General features: G+C 38.7%; 4 protein-coding genes across 4 annotated transcripts in view; 3 read left to right on the top strand and 1 right to left on the bottom strand.

Moving 5' to 3' along the window:
- Window positions 1–11194, top strand: part of Mpcp1 (Mitochondrial phosphate carrier protein 1) — a 209700-nt gene extending 198506 nt beyond the window's left edge. Inside the window, exon 5 of the mRNA XM_076902683.1 lies at window positions 11140–11194. Coding sequence (XP_076758798.1) covers window positions 11140–11179 — 40 coding nt within the window. The 3' untranslated portion in view covers window positions 11180–11194. The remainder of the gene's footprint in view (window positions 1–11139) is intronic.
- LOC143428641 (uncharacterized) lies at window positions 1505–4494 on the bottom strand. The gene is made up of 3 exons (XM_076903681.1): window positions 4414–4494; window positions 3741–4054; window positions 1505–2003 (listed from the first exon to the last, which is right to left on the bottom strand). Exons 1-3 carry the CDS (start codon window positions 4492–4494, stop codon window positions 1505–1507), a joined length of 894 nt encoding a protein of 297 aa, XP_076759796.1.
- Mcm6 (minichromosome maintenance 6) lies at window positions 5842–9155 on the top strand. The gene is made up of 11 exons (XM_076902301.1): window positions 5842–6024; window positions 6110–6253; window positions 6340–6604; window positions 6676–6878; window positions 6964–7165; window positions 7245–7775; window positions 7851–8156; window positions 8233–8566; window positions 8622–8741; window positions 8806–8945; window positions 9017–9155. The coding sequence occupies exons 1-11, from the start codon at window positions 5933–5935 to the stop codon at window positions 9125–9127; spliced, it is 2448 nt and encodes an 815-aa protein (XP_076758416.1). The 5' UTR covers window positions 5842–5932; the 3' UTR covers window positions 9128–9155.
- Window positions 9670–15504, top strand: LOC143428072 (urea transporter 1). The gene is made up of 10 exons (XM_076902687.1): window positions 9670–9714; window positions 9927–10049; window positions 10150–10269; window positions 11130–11281; window positions 12638–12785; window positions 13368–13451; window positions 13826–13973; window positions 14030–14214; window positions 14356–14520; window positions 15421–15504. Exons 1-10 carry the CDS (start codon window positions 9676–9678, stop codon window positions 15487–15489), a joined length of 1233 nt encoding a protein of 410 aa, XP_076758802.1. The 5' UTR covers window positions 9670–9675; the 3' UTR covers window positions 15490–15504.

Below are 15504 nucleotides of genomic sequence, written 5' to 3'. Positions count from 1 at the left end.
TAAGTCCACTAACATTTTATTTTCTTCATAAAATATTGTCTTATTTCGTCCAAAAAGTGTATTAACGAGCATCGAGATTTCGAGGTCCATCGGTGAGGAATTCTTTGCGATTCTTATTATTTTTTCTCGAGCATGCATAGATATGCAAATCTCTCGCAACGCATCATATACAATTTTACTAATACTTTTACTTTTGAAAATGGAATAAGTCCACTAGCATTTTATTTTCTCCATAAAATATTATCTTATTTCGTCCAAAAATTGTTCGTCCCTCTTACTTTCACACCCAGATACAACGTAAAGCTTTTTCGATCGCACGACGAGCACTATCGTGAGATAACACGAAACAACTCTAGCCAGGTACAATTTTACTAATATTTTTACTTTTGAAAGTGGAATAAGTCCACTAACATTTTATTTTCTTCATAAAATATTACCTTATTTCGTCCAAAAATTGCTGGTCCCCCTTACTTTCACTCCCAAATACAACGCAAAGCTTTTTCGATCGAACGACGAGCACTATCGTGAGATAACGCGAAACAACTCGAGCCAAGTCGACGCGAAAAGTTTGATTATAAGTCGTGCGTGTATCTTCGCGGACGCGTTTTGAGCAAGAGCAATGGCGGACGAGGGCAGTACACGGCTTTCATCAATGAAATCAAGTTAGCAGTATCCAGAGAGGTTTCCGGAGAGACAGGAAGGTGTAATGAGAGTAGTTTAGTGCTTAATCGGGGTTTCTCGGGCGGCTTCTCGAACTACTCCAATTAACTTCGCGCCAGGCCCGATTGCCGGTAGATTCAAGGGTAAATCCGCATGATATTGATTAAATTTAGAATGGGCCACGAAGGAAGTGCACTAAAGTTTTCTTTAATGCGGGCATCTCGAGTGTCGTTTGGATAATTAATCAGTGCCACGTCAGCGAAGGGCGAACTTTGAATTGATTCAGCGCGGGGGGAAACGGCGGTTCGAGCGGCACATCAACGGACGGAAGTAAATTGAATCGGTCGAGTGAAATAAATCCAGCGAATTTATTAACGTCCCGTTAATTACCGCGTAAAATAGTATCTCAACTAATCAGCTGCATACATCGTACTAAACGCGTATGTCATTCTTTAAACCAAATAGCAGCTCCACGGCATACATGAAAACCAAAATAAATTTCAATATCGACAAATAACTTCTCCTAAAAAATCTACATAAAAAACAATCTTCCCGTTTGCATCAACAATTCTAATATTACTAACCCATTCGCTGCCAAGCCCAGATTATATCAAGCTATTTCCATTGCCATTTATATTTGAAGTGGTATCGTTTACCAAAGTTCTGTCATTTCTTGGTAAAAGTATATTATCACACATAATCGTTTGCATGCATAAAATCAAAGACGAGTATACTCGTCTTGGCAACGCCTAACACCCTGCCAAAGACTCGTATACTCGTCCTTGGCAGCGAATGGTCTAAACAACGAATTACCTTTCAAACCCTACGAGACACTCTTCCACCATCATCGAGCGTACGTAGGCAGCTCCTCGCATTCGAGCTTGTAACTACCAAACGGTTTGTTGTTGTGTATATTATTTACTGCCATGTGCGCGTAGACACGGGGGTGTCTCGTCCCGGGCACGTATCGCCCGTATCGCGAGAGGAGCAGGGCTAAAACAGGGTTCGGTGGTGGATGGAGCTCGCTGTTGTAGCCATCATCGTTCAGAGCCCCGCTCAGGAAGCGATCGAGGGCTTTGATGGCCGTCGTTACGTCTTGCGAATTACGATAGGGATTCGTTGCACGAGCCTTCCCACGATGCCTCGCTCCTGAACGATGCGAATCATCCGTCGAGTAGTTGTCGTCCTCCTCTTCGACTACTTGATACGACGATCGCTCTGGCCCGTGGGGATGGTATTCGACGGTTGGTATGGCTTCCAACCCCGATTTGCCGTTCGTCCTGAACGATTCGACTGGACTAGCTGTCGATGTTGCTCGAAATTCGTGCCTTTCTGCTGTCGATCTTCAAAAGAGAGAATGTATTATGTGTGGAGGATCGATTTTAGGCGAGGATCGTGTGTTGTGAATGATTTTTTCGTGATTAACACACTCGTCGCACGTGGTGAAAAGAGCTAACAGAGAACTGCAGAACCATGTTGGCACCACGCGAAATACTTCTAACGCGATTCCCGTGTAACGCTCAATAAACTCGAAACTTGGAACTTTGACGCAGCGCAACCCTCATTAGCATGATACTCTCGTCGCGATTTTCGAGCAACATGGAAAGCAAATTAGCCGTGTTACAAGAGGATCGACTGTAATGCACGTATCTGTGTCATGTCGGGCTTTCTTGGGTATCCACAAAGTTTTGCTGTTCGATTGAAGTAAACAGTGTGACTTCGTTTCCACTTTCAGGGACCAATTTGTGCATTTGACGAACAGAAATTAACGCGAGAATCGAGTATCGATGCGTTAGGCGATATTTATGAGATTTATGAGATACGTAGTAGAGTGTAGAGTTTTATGAGCGACTGTACAAGCATGTTAATATTAATTCGGTAACGTTAAACCAAGGGGTAGACAGCTCGTGCTCCCTGAGTCCGAGAGTGGCGTAGCAAGCCCAGGGAACAACGAACCGTGCTCGTGAGCAGATAACGAGAGCAACAGAATCCTCTTCCTCCCGTTGCGGCTAGACCATCGCAAATATTTCCTCTCTCTCTCTCTCTCTCTCTCTTTCGAACGTAACCGAACTTTGTCTCTAATGCTCGCGGCGTTGCTCGCTAACGGAAGCCTTGCTCTCGACTAATTGTAAGTAAGTATTCTCGGTTCTGCTTTCAACGGCAGTCGATTGTGACTCGCTTGCCCCTCTGCTGCACTTTAATTACCGTTTTTATCTCGCCTCGATGCAACGAGACGCGGTAAGAATCATACTCTCGCTTAGAATCTACCCTTTTCTCGCGATAATTAACAGAGTTACGAATTGGATTTGTCAACAGCGTTTCAATTTTAATTAATCGCGATGATCTGGAAATTTTCTTCGTTTCGTAGAGTAATTTAATTCTGTTCTGAATAGTAATTTTGCGTAGAATATCTGACACGTTCGTGAGTTAAAAGACTGTCCATTCCTCTTTGCACGCTTTTGGTAAGAATCATCTCGCGATAATTAATCGAGTTACGAATTGAATTTGTCAACAGTACTTTAAGTCAGATTAATCGCGATGATCTGGAAATTCTCTTCGTTTCGTAGAGTAATTTAATTCTGTCCTAAATAGTAATTTTGCGTAGAATATCTGGCTTTAACTCACTTCGTGATTTAAAAGACTATCCATTCCTCTTTGCACGCTTTTGGTAAGAATCGTATCTCGCTTAGAATCTACCCTTTTCTCGCGATAATTAATCGAGTTACGAATACGAATTTGTCAACAGTATTTCAATTCTAATTAATCGCGATGGTCTCTAAATTTTCTTCGTCTCGTAGAATAATTTAATTCTACCCTAAATAGTACTTTTGCATAGAATATCTGGCACGTTCGTGAGTTAACCATCGATTCCTCTTCGCACGCTTTTCAAAGTACAGAATTGCACACTGATCGATCACAATCGAGTGAACGATAAGAGAAGAGGACGTTTCTTCTTGGAAATTTGAATATCTCGAGCGTCTGAAGGAATCGTTCGAGGAAAAGAAGTAAAAAGCGTGCAGTTGTAACGACGAGACACTCGACACGGTTTCCAGTCGGTCGTATCGGGAGCGAGTTCTTACCTTTGCTTCTCGTTGATTGATTTAATCGGCTGGTCTCTGACTGGTAGCTCGAGATCGATCAACAACGGCTTCAGGTACGAATATTCCGGTTCCACTCGTCGTCCCACGGTGAGGTTCCCCGCTGGAACTCCGACATCTTTCCAGCCGCTGTCCAAAGCTTTTGTGACGAAAACGGCGCGCTGCGGAAGTTTTGGCAACGCAGTGTTCGCTGCTGGAAGATAACTACGGGATGGAACCTCTAAAATCCTCGCTGATTTAGTATCCCAAGGTGTTCCTGCTGTTAATATACCGCTGGCGAAGCAGGCGAACGTTACCTGAATGAAACAAGTTTCACGAATTACTCACTGTTTCGACTATTGTTCGTGAACTTCTCTCGTTCTGTCATTTTGTTATCCACTTTTCCTCGAGTTTTTTTGTTATATCCTGGAGAAATAAACGTGATGAAAGAGATAAATACGAAATCGAGTAATCTGTATTGACGTAATTCAGAAATTGACTGTTTGAGAATCGTCGAGGAACGTGGTTGAAAAGTATGTGGCAGGGATATAGGTTTCCGTTTTACCAGAGGAAAAATACTAATATCGTTGGCACTGACTAACATTCTGGAAGGTTTTCGATGGAACTAAAACGACAGCGCGCATTTTCCTTTCTTTTTATATCCTATTGCAGGTACCTGGTCTAAGAGCGAAGTCTTGTCGCTCGCAGGAAACGTGTACACCGTGTAAGAACGCATTGGATTTGCATACTGACACATTTCTCTGCTTTCTCTTTCTTTTCGCGTGACGAAATCCTTAATTACACCTCGAGATTTCAGTTCAGTCGTCGATTTGATAAATCGGATAAAAAAAAAAATTGTAACGTCTGCTAAACGGAGTCATCTGAGAAAGTAAATTACAATCACTTTGTAATTAAAGATTCTAAGTGTAGGATATAAATTTTGATCTCACTCGTGTTTATGTGTTCTCCACTGAAATGATGAACGAATTACTGTTGTTAAGTTCTGGGATAAACGTTACTTTCGCTCTCCGAGCGACGCAGGTTTTCGTGGAAACGAACGTTTGGAATGTTCAAACCCTCTTGAATAAAATGAAAAATGTATCACGGCTATGATCAAACAGTGATGAAGATTTAATGAAAGTGAATGCACGTATTCATCGGTGCCATTCGCGAGTGGTTGTTCGACCGCTCTTCGTACACATCGTAATTGGCCAGTATTTTTCGCTGGTAATTCATTAACAAAGCCGAAACGAATATTTCCGCATGGAAAAAGTTTGCTCGTCGAATATTGGGATAGCCTCTGCACGTATGATATTTTCATTTTATTTAGCTAGCCGCAGAATAAAATGACAAAGTCGCGTGCTGCGTGCTGTAACGTAGATATAACATAAAAAAAAATTAGCGAATATCGACAAATTCGATATAAAACTGTTGTAAAATTCTTCTAGTAATTCCACTATACTGTAATCTGAATTAAAAGAGAAAAGAAAAATTATACTTCTTCAACTGTGCCCAAAAAACACAGTAAATCACATAACACTTCAAAAAGCGCCAGTAGTTTTATTATAATTTATTTGATATCTCCCGCTTGAGAGGTAAGAGAGAGAAAGATATATAAGAAAGCTATAAGAAAGAGTGAGACAGATGTTACTACCCTACTGAAGAACCCCTGGCGCCATCTCTGTAAAAAGTGCTCAAACTGGTCGCTCAGCGTTATCGATGGCGAAGTGAACTACTAAAAAAACTGGCGCCATCTGTTAGAGAATTGCTGAAACTGGTCGAGAATTAGTTTCAGTACTTGTCGCAGAGATGGCGTTAGTAGTTCTTGAGTAGTTCACTTCGTTGTTGATAATTGTGTGCAACCAGTTTGCTTTAATATATATCTTTCTCTCTCTCACCTCTAAAGCTCTGCTAACATTGGTATTATACGCATCTCTGAATATCTTCCTATTATTTGCAATCGAATTAAAATAAAGTAAGCAAAATAATATAATAAAATTCCATATAAATAACATCATATTAACCTTCATTTTGGTATTTCGCATAGGACAGAAAGAAACTAGAGCGTTGCAAATGCGGCTTAACTTATTTCCCGCCAAACTGTTCACGCGCGTTATTTCACTGTTGATCGTTGTTTCTGTTACTGCTGAATTGTTATTGTGTAGATAAAAACTGATCGTTAATTATTACGGAAGATGGATGTTGGAGACACACAGAATACTCGTACCCACGTACGCGACGAAGTTGGGATCAAATGTCAGAAGTTATTTCAAGATTTCCTGGAAGAGTATGCCTCGCAATTTTATGAGTATCAGATAACTCTATTAACGTGCTTGTCTCCTCGAATTAAGCATATCTTTTATGTTAATCAGATTCAAAGAGGACGGAGTTGTGAAGTACCTCGAACCAGCCAAAGAACTCGTAAGCCCTGAACAGTGTACTCTGGAAGTAACGTTTGACGATGTCGATGAATACAATCAAGTGCTTTCTACGACTATCGTTGAAGAATATTACAGGTAAATTGTCACATCGTTCCGTCATAATGTTTCTAAGTAAATGTTTTATTATTTGCGCTTATTCGATGAACCGATATTCTTTTTAGAGTTTATCCGTTTCTGTGCCAGGCGGTCTGCAATTTTGTCAAAGACGTTGCGGAATTACGGAAGGAAAAGGAATGTTACGTGAGTTTTGTGGAAGTGCCGACCAGGCAGAAATTGAGGGAACTGAATTCCTCCAAATTGGGCACTTTAATACGTATATCTGGTCAAGTAATAAGAACGCATCCTGTTCATCCGGAATTAATATTAGGAACGTTTGTTTGCATGGATTGCAACGGTGTTATAAAAAATGTGGAACAACAGTTTAAGGTGCATTACTTTAATTACTGTATGTACTATATCAATTACACAATTGTTACGAATTGAGTAATTATTTACAGTTTACAAATCCAACAATTTGCCACAATCCAGTATGCAACAACAGGAGGCGCTTTATGCTAGATGTGGATAATTCTGTGTTTGTCGACTTTCAAAAAGTTAGGATACAGGAGACGCAAGCAGAACTTCCTAGGGGTTGTATTCCTCGTTCGCTTGAAGTAATTTTGCGGGCCGAAGCAGTAGAAACTATTCAAGCTGGTGATAGGTATTTTATTGAAATTAATTGAACGTTATGTAATATCTTTTTTTTTTAAAGATTTTTATATCAATTTTATTTTCACGTTTCTTAGGTTTGATTTTACGGGAACTATAATAGTAGTACCTGACGTAAGTGTTCTTTCGCTTCCTGGTGTAAAAGCTGATCTTAAATCGAGGCGTCAGAAACCTGCCGAGCAAGGAGAAGGAGTAACGGGATTGAAAGCATTAGGAACACGTGAATTGACGTACAAAACAGCGTTTCTGGCCTGCAGTGTCACTCCGACAAGCTTCAGGGTATTACTAATTAGTTTAATTAAAATACCTTCGTGTTCTTTGGTAGCGTGACTTTTGTATTACAATGATATTTTTATAGTTCGGTGGTACAGAAACAAATATGGAAGAAATCTCTCAAGAAATGATGAAGAAACGAATGACAGAAGCAGAATGGAACCGTATATATGAAATGAGCCGCGATAAAAATCTGTATCAGAATCTCGTTAACAGTTTATTTTCCTCGATACACGGCAACGATGAAGTTAAAAAGGGAATTACGCTAATGCTGTTCGGTGGTGTTGCGAAATCAACGTTAGAAGGCACCTCGTTGCGAGGAGATATTAACTGTTGCATCGTCGGTGATCCTAGTACGGCAAAGTCTCAATTTTTGAAAAGCGTTGCTGAAATCACGCCCAGAGCAATTTACACCTCGGGGAAAGCATCTTCTGCAGCTGGTTTAACAGCTGCCGTTATAAGGGACGAAGAGTCGCCTGACTTTGTTATCGAAGCTGGTGCTTTAATGCTCGCAGATCAGGGTATTTGTTGTATCGATGAATTCGATAAAATGGATCCCCGCGATCAGGTTGCTATACACGAAGCTATGGAACAGCAAACGATTTCAATAGCTAAGGTTCGTTAATACTAAACGGTAATTAGAAGTAAATACGATCTTTGACGTACTTTATTATCAGAGAAATGTTGTTAGGCTGGCGTAAGAGCAACTTTGAACGCTCGAACATCAATACTAGCTGCAGCGAATCCTGTTGGTGGACGGTACGATCGGAAAAAGTCTTTACAACAAAATGTTCAGCTAACGGCTCCTATTATGTCCAGATTTGACTTATTTTTTATTATAGTTGACGAGTGCAACGAAATTGTTGATAATGCAATCGCTAAAAGAATTATTGACTTACATTGCGACAATTGGCAAGACTTCGAGTCAATATATTCGCAAGCAGAGATTGTTAGATACATCAATTTTGCTAAACATTTTAAACCCATACTGTGTCAGGTATTACTATAACCTTCCTTAAACGTGAAACAACTCGATCGAATTAATAATTAAATTGATCCTCTGAATTTCATAGGAAGCGGCGGAATTTTTAATCGATAGTTATACAACACTTAGGCAGAGGACCGGAAGTAATTCTGGCAAATGGAGGGTTACCGTTAGACAATTAGAAAGTCTCATTAGATTATCGGAAGCGATGGCCAAATTGGAATGTTCTGACGAAGTTACCGTTAAACACGTTAAAGAAGCAAAGCGTTTATTAAGTAAAAGTATTGTTACCGTAGAACAGCCGGATATAGATCTAGAGGAAGCTGAAGAAGGAAATATGGAGGTCGAAATGGACGATGCACCACCCCTTATGGCCGCTCTCAACGCGTTAGATTCGAAGGAAGATGCTGAAACTGCTGCCCGTAAGTTATTTTATTTTTTTTATATGACATATGATTTCATATATGACATTTGTAGAAGCACAAGAAGTGCATAAAAAGAAGCTAACGATGTCCTTCGAGGAATACAAGAATCTATCTAATATGTTGGTACTGTACATGAGGAACGAAGAAATTCGCGCCGAGACTGAAACTGCGGGTACGCTATTTTGTACATTATTATATCTATTAGTATTGTAATTTAAACTCGGTTTTGTGCACAGAGGATGCAAAAGGTGGATTGAAAAAGTCTGAACTGGTGGCATGGTACCTTGATCAAATACAGGATCAAATAGATTCAGAGGAAGAGTTGTTGGAAAGGAAAAGTTTCATTGAGAAAATCATTGATAGGTTAACATATCATGTACGTATTAAAATGGTCATCTGAAATTGTTAGAAACAATTCAGTCTTGAATTTTATTTATTTCCGTACAGGATCAAATTATAATACCCTTGACTACAACCGAATTAAGGGGTGGAGGTAAAGATGAAGAAGAAGATGACCCATTACTTGTTGTGCATCCTAATTATATTATTGATACGTGAATTTTTGTAATATAAATTAACACATAAAAATAATATGCCATCGTATTTTCTAAATTTTTTATAAAATTTGTATAAATACATATTTATATTAATACATTGTACGGTGTTCATTTCATCTATTATTTACCGATACTAAAATATTAATTACCAATACTAAAATTTTTTTAACCAATACTAAAACATTAAAATGCGTAGCACAGTTTAGCAATGCATAAGTGGCACGTTTGCTAATTGTGTTAATTATTTTGTAAGTTACCGTGCTAATCGCGTCGCATTCCAATGCATCTACAAATTATCGTTCGCCTACCGTAGAGATAGATGGAATAAACAATTCAAAGTGAGTAAATTACAGTTCCAAAGTGAAAATGAGTAACAATAGAAGTTTAGTATTATCGCAAAGATGTAACAAAAATTAGAAGTTCAACGAGAGCGAGAAAGGAGTAAAATGTTTTATCACTAACGTACTTCGTTCGAAGTGGGGGAATTTGTACAGTGCTTAAAAGGATTTACTTGTAACAGAGAAGCGTAGTCTTTTGTGTGATTGTAAAATGATAGCAAGGGAACTATTAAAAGGATCGACGCGTCATGTAAGTATTAAAAACTAAAGTGTACAGCAAGAACATCAGATCTGTTTCCGTGTTTTATAGAAAAAACCATGCATTTTACGTGTCATAAACTTATCTGAAAGTGTTTAAGAAAACTCTCCTAAATGTACGATTACATATAAATGACAGATTTCTGAACATAAGTATTTTAATAGTTTCCTTTATATTTACACGTATATTTTGTACTTATGTAGGATTATTCACGAGCAGTTTTCACCGGAAATTTGGCTATACTGCAAGAATTTTTGCTGAAACAGGAAAGCGTCCCATGGAGTATATTGCGCCTTTTTGACTTTTTGCTACGTGGTTTCGGACAGGTACGTTGACAAACATTCACAATTAAATCGATTACGCTTATAATTAATTAAAAACATTCGATTCATAATTATCTTTATAAATTTACGTGTCAATCTACAGGTAGTATTCGCAAATAATCCAATTAGTGGATTGTTAATAGCCATCACTTTAGCCGTTACTACGCCTGGCATGTTAATCTTCTCAGCAATCACTGGCTTTTTGGGACTTTTATTATCAGTGGTACGTAGCCTTTACATTAAACGTGTATTTGAAAATTAGTGTTTCTTTCAGCCGCACCCGTTTAAAATATTTGAAACTATCGTTTGTTTCGATATTCAGACCGATTATTATATGATATTCATACGAATATAAATAAACTATATTTTTCGTACGCGTTTACCATAAATAATTAGCCACTCTTTGTATCGTTAATCTGCTCGATCATTCACGATAATCTACGAGCTGATTTCGTTCGTTTCCTTTTAATATTATAACGCGTTAGATATGGGAGGGTAAAGTAAAATCACTGCAATGCGGAATTTTTGGTGAGAATTAATAGCAGATCCTCCGAATTATTCGATCACCCGTTATCCCAACGTCCTCTCACGCGATTGTTTTATTATTCGACCAGCATATCTCTTATTAGAACAGCGTACGCAAATATACGCGCGCTGTTTAGTTCTTCCTGCGAAGGAAGACCAAGTCTGTTCATAATGGTTCGCCACGAGATTGATATAGTAATGATTAACGACGACTAGGCGGAAACGCGTGTTATAGTAACGATTTAAAATAAATAAATGTGAAAGTACAACAAATTCAACAAAAAATTAATCATTGTCGACACGAGCAGACAGAAAGGTGTTATCGAAAGTTAAGTACTGTTCGCGCAGTCAACTAAGTATCCCAATGAACCGAGAAAGAGTAATCGTACAGTTTCCAGTGATTTCTTCGATTCAGAAAAACATTCTGTAAAGGAGAAACTCTTTTATTTAGACACTTCTGTCTCTCATTTAGTATATAATGTTTTACGAATGCTGTGGTATTGCACATATCCGGTAAAATTGCATATTGCGTTCTAAACGGACCAATTTCGTTCGCAGTTGATACGAGACAGAGAGGAGTACATAGCAAATGGGGTGACTGTGGTTAATCCATTGATGTTGGGTGCGGTATCCTATGTTCTGATACCAAAGTTCTATGGATCATTCGATGCTTTTAGTGTACTCTTGGTGGTGCTGGGAGCTATATTCAGGCAAGTTTATTCCTATCGCGATTTTTAGGCTTTTGGAATGTTAAAATTTACGGCCCTGTACTCTGACTTTACATGAAGCCAGCTGTAATGCCGGTGAAACGTTCAGATAACTATCCTTTACACCCGGAAGCTGCAAAGCCGGTTAGGAGCTGCAATCTTAATGCTGGCGGCGTCGATTTGTGGCTGTACTAAAGGTTACAGCAATCGACATAAACACGGGAAAATTTTCTCACGTTCTATAACATTCTCATAAATATTAATACACCACAATTATATATCGACCGTGTAAATGGAATCCAACAGCTATTTGCTGTTCTTTTGTAAGCGGAAATAAAGCAGATTGACGCTGTTGCGACCGACGCTGGAAGCAAAGCTTCAACTATGTACATCTCGTTATATGGATACTTTAACGATCCAACGTAGTTGTTGTGCTTAATCATCGTGAATATTTAAGGGATTAATCGAATCTCTGACGTGCACAGTTTTTTCAAATTTATGGATAGTCTGAAAATATTGCCGTAAAGTCCGTGGCCAAGTAACTCGTAAAATTCGAGACTCTTTGGGATAATCGTTAACTCTATAAATGCTTTGTGTACACAAAGTTGTGCGTGCTCAGAAAGATTAAACTTTGATATTTGAATATCTCGTAAAATGGGGCTAATATGTCTTTGTAGATTTCAGTAAGTAATAAGGTTTGCTTATATTTTTGTTCATATAGTTTGCACTCGTCTACTGCTGCTAAAAAATGTGAGTTCGCTTTCAAACTACATTTTTGATGTATATTATATTATACAATACAATATTTATTAACAGATTTTACTATAAGTGCGATTTTCCTTTCGTTTTATTAGAATAAGAGAATATGATATTTAATTAAAGAAATCGCGTATCCACTGGCACATTATTAAACAATATATACATGATTTAGTCATACTTCCGAATGGTAACATGTTTCAAGCATTTATCACACTTAAGCAAGTGTCACATTCTCTTTTAAGCAGCAGTATACGTGGTAAGTCAATAGCCACGTGTCGTTGAGTTTGACTGCGGCCTCTGTACCTGAACTTGTCCTACATTCGTTTGTGTAAAGATGTTTGCCGAGGCCTAAAAATAACTTCACCAATTTTTAAATCGTTCTAACCAGAGGATGACATTTCAAACGCGATTTTATTTGAAAATATTCAACCTTCCCCCAATTACTGTCACGCATTCTGCATGTTAACGCGTATCCCCTTAATTAAAATATTTTTCATGATTATATGGTTATTCCCATTTTTCTTTTTCTCTTTCTTTATATGAAGAAAGTCATTTGATGCATTTTGTGCAGGTATTGATAACAGATTTCAATGTTTACAGTGTTTATCTGTCACGGTCTCTCGGAACCGGTAGATCGCCATACCTAGCATGGCCGTTTAATCTGACTGAATTTGCTTTGCTCTTCGTCCTCTACACCCAAGACAATGGTGTACATACAACGGACAGAATGCAACCACTTATAAGAATGGTAATAGAATTTGTTACTAGCACCCGACTTTAATACTGTTCAGGAATAAAAATAAGGAGCAAACGCAATTACATGAAAAAAAGTAATGTATATACAGGATGAGCCACGTTAATAGTACCATCTAAATTTACCTGCTACCTATTTATTGCATAAAAAAAAAATGTTTCAAACTACTTGCCACATCCTGCTCTTTTTATACTCCAAACAGTTTACCAATAAATTCAGGTGTTACACTTAAACGACTCGATATACGCCCCGTACGCGTGAAACATAAGTTTCGAAATGTGTTCCCGTAATAAATAATCAATTTTCTTTATTTTTAGCGCGTACAGCCTTTTTTATATTCAGTTCTCTGATTAGACAAATTACGCGCGGAAAAAAATGGTTCTATCGATCTCACGGAGGAGCCCTCCTCTTTCCCTCGCTCGCTGATGCTTAAATGGACGAACTAGCGCAGTTTCGAGCACAGGGTTGTTACATGCACCCGGCAAAGATATCGCGATCGTATACGCGCGCGTGCTATGTGTGTCGCAAGCGTATATGCGATCAGTTGTTTATGCAGTGCATTCCTATTGTTCCCAGGACAATGCAACAAGTGATGCGACGACGGCCGATGTCAGTTCCATCGGAGAAAATGTGACGGGGGTCCACATTGACTGGGGAATGGTAAAGTTCGCATGCGTTCCACTTTTCACCACTCGATCACGCGTCAGTTCCCTGAAAATATTTCATTCTCATCGATGTACAATTTTCTTTTCTCTCGAAATCCTTGTCGACGTCCTCGTTACTTAGTTTATCATTTCGATCGGTTAAAATCGTTCAAATTTCATCCGAAAAGATTTCTGGTATCATAGAAAAACACGAAGCGACGAGGATAATAAAAGTCATCAAGTTACTCTGCGTAGAGATTAAAGTATAAGCACAAGTACGACATAACTACTATTTATTGTACATTTATGAGCACATCGTTGTAATTAAGAGTAGAATACATTTTGCAACGCGACCAAAACTAACACCGTGTGTACTTCCGTGCTTTTCAGGTATTCCATGGCATCGTACTATCGGCGTCTCAGGTGTTCGCGGTTGAAAGTGCTGTTACAGGTTCCGTCATATATTTAGCCACTCTACTTTTTTCTCCGACAACAGCTGGCTTTGCTTTTTTGGGCGCGCTGATCGGCTCACTGGCGGGTATTTTTCAACAAAAATGTTTATCGCAATTTTCTATCTACCTCTCTTTTCTATAGGTTTGATGCTTGGCGTAGAGATCGAGGAGATTTATGCCGGATTCTGGGGTTACAACACTTTTCTGACCGGAGCCTCGCTGGGAGGGACACTTTTCGTGCTTAACAAACAGACGGCCGTTGCCACGATCGTGGCGATCGTGTACACTGCGATCGTACAATACTCTGTACTATTCTTCTTTAGAGATGTAATTAAATGAAACATTAGACACCATTGTGTAAATGCACGCTTTCAACTTAGCTTTAACCAGATTAACGGTACAGTTGCGGGTGGATTATTAAAGTAAGCTTCGAGCATTAGTGTGAAAAATAAATAACTTTATGTGCAGCTGAAATTGCCAGTATTGACGCTACCATTTGTTCTGGCAACTACTTTGTTCGTGAGGCTAAGGAACAATTTAAGTGATAAAACTTTCCCGCAGCCAGCGTCGATCTCTTTTCCGGAGAAACAACGTTGGGATTATTACGCCAACCAACAGATGCTTACTCAGAAAGTACGTATATACCTTTATTCTTCCCTTTTTCATTTTATTAAAATCGTAATTTTCTCTTTCTCTCTCTCTCTGCAGTAATATATTTAAGATTTAAAATCTCATCTCCCCAATTAATAATAACTTTTCACATAATTTGAGTACACTATTTAAAGAGTTAAATAGTATGGGGTTGTTGACAATAAAATTGTAAAACAACTCGAAACGCAAAGGGTTGATCTATCGATTTTTTTCACTCGTGTACGAACATCGTTTATTCTATTAGAAGAACCTGTACAGCAATACTGGAGATAACCATGAAATATAAAGCGTAAGTAGTTCATTCCTGCGAAGGCAATACCCTCGGACCCTCGCATTTTATCTCTCCCCATTTTCAATCCAGGAATGAATACTGAGCAGGTTGAAATTAAATTCCGCAACAAATTGTTTCGTCGGGTATGCGCGAACTAGTTCTATCAAGTTCGCGTAAGATGTTTCGCATTTTAGCGAGCTTAAATACATTAGAAAACGATCGTATCTCTGTCCTTAGTAGTATCTATAAACACATACAATGGCTAGTTACTGTTTAATGGAAAGCTAGTCTTCCCAGTGGATCCTGCGGTTTAGACGTTGGTACATCCACGTCATCCACCTTCGTGCGGTTACCAGTGTTAACCAAGTACCGGTTTACTTGTACACTACAACCCTCGGAAACTCCATTTCTCGCTTTCGTATTTGTTAAGCTTTATCCTGTAACGACAACTCGGTTGCTTTCCATTTTACTCGAAACGAGGGAAAAACATTTGATGTTACTCGCATAAATAAAAGCAAGTTATTTTGTTAACAATTGTTATTTGAAACGGATAATTATGTTGTTTCAAAGAAAATTATTTACAGCTTTCATTTCTTGCTTTTCTCTTGCAGGTTTATGGTGGAGTGAACGCAGACGGTGGTGCTGGAGCTCAACACGCCATATCTGAGCTTGATGTATAATAAGTACGGCGTAAC

This window comes from Xylocopa sonorina, chromosome 10, assembly GCF_050948175.1.
Source record: "Xylocopa sonorina isolate GNS202 chromosome 10, iyXylSono1_principal, whole genome shotgun sequence".
Taxonomy (NCBI): Eukaryota; Metazoa; Arthropoda; class Insecta; order Hymenoptera; family Apidae; genus Xylocopa; species Xylocopa sonorina.
The sequence above is the reverse complement of the archived record's forward strand: the minus strand, read 5'-3'. Positions and strand labels throughout refer to the sequence as shown.

Coding starts and splice junctions, on each gene's coding strand:
- LOC143428641 (XM_076903681.1), bottom strand. CDS start 4,494: ATGTGTCAGTATGCAAATCCAATGCGTTCTTACACGGTGTACACGTTT. Junction 4,055..4,413: donor AGACTTCGCTCTTAGACCAG/GTACCTGCAATA, acceptor TGTTTCATTCAG/GTAACGTTCGCCTGCTTCGC. Junction 2,004..3,740: donor TCAATCAACGAGAAGCAAAG/GTAAGAACTCGC, acceptor TCTCTTTTGAAG/ATCGACAGCAGAAAGGCACG.
- Mcm6 (XM_076902301.1), top strand. CDS start 5,933: ATGGATGTTGGAGACACACAGAATACTCGTACCCACGTACGCGACGAA. Junction 7,776..7,850: donor AAACGATTTCAATAGCTAAG/GTTCGTTAATAC, acceptor AAATGTTGTTAG/GCTGGCGTAAGAGCAACTTT. Junction 8,946..9,016: donor TTGATAGGTTAACATATCAT/GTACGTATTAAA, acceptor ATTTCCGTACAG/GATCAAATTATAATACCCTT.
- LOC143428072 (XM_076902687.1), top strand. CDS start 9,676: ATGATAGCAAGGGAACTATTAAAAGGATCGACGCGTCAT. Junction 11,282..12,637: donor GTGCTGGGAGCTATATTCAG/GCAAGTTTATTC, acceptor CAATGTTTACAG/TGTTTATCTGTCACGGTCTC. Junction 14,521..15,420: donor AACAGATGCTTACTCAGAAA/GTACGTATATAC, acceptor TTTCTCTTGCAG/GTTTATGGTGGAGTGAACGC.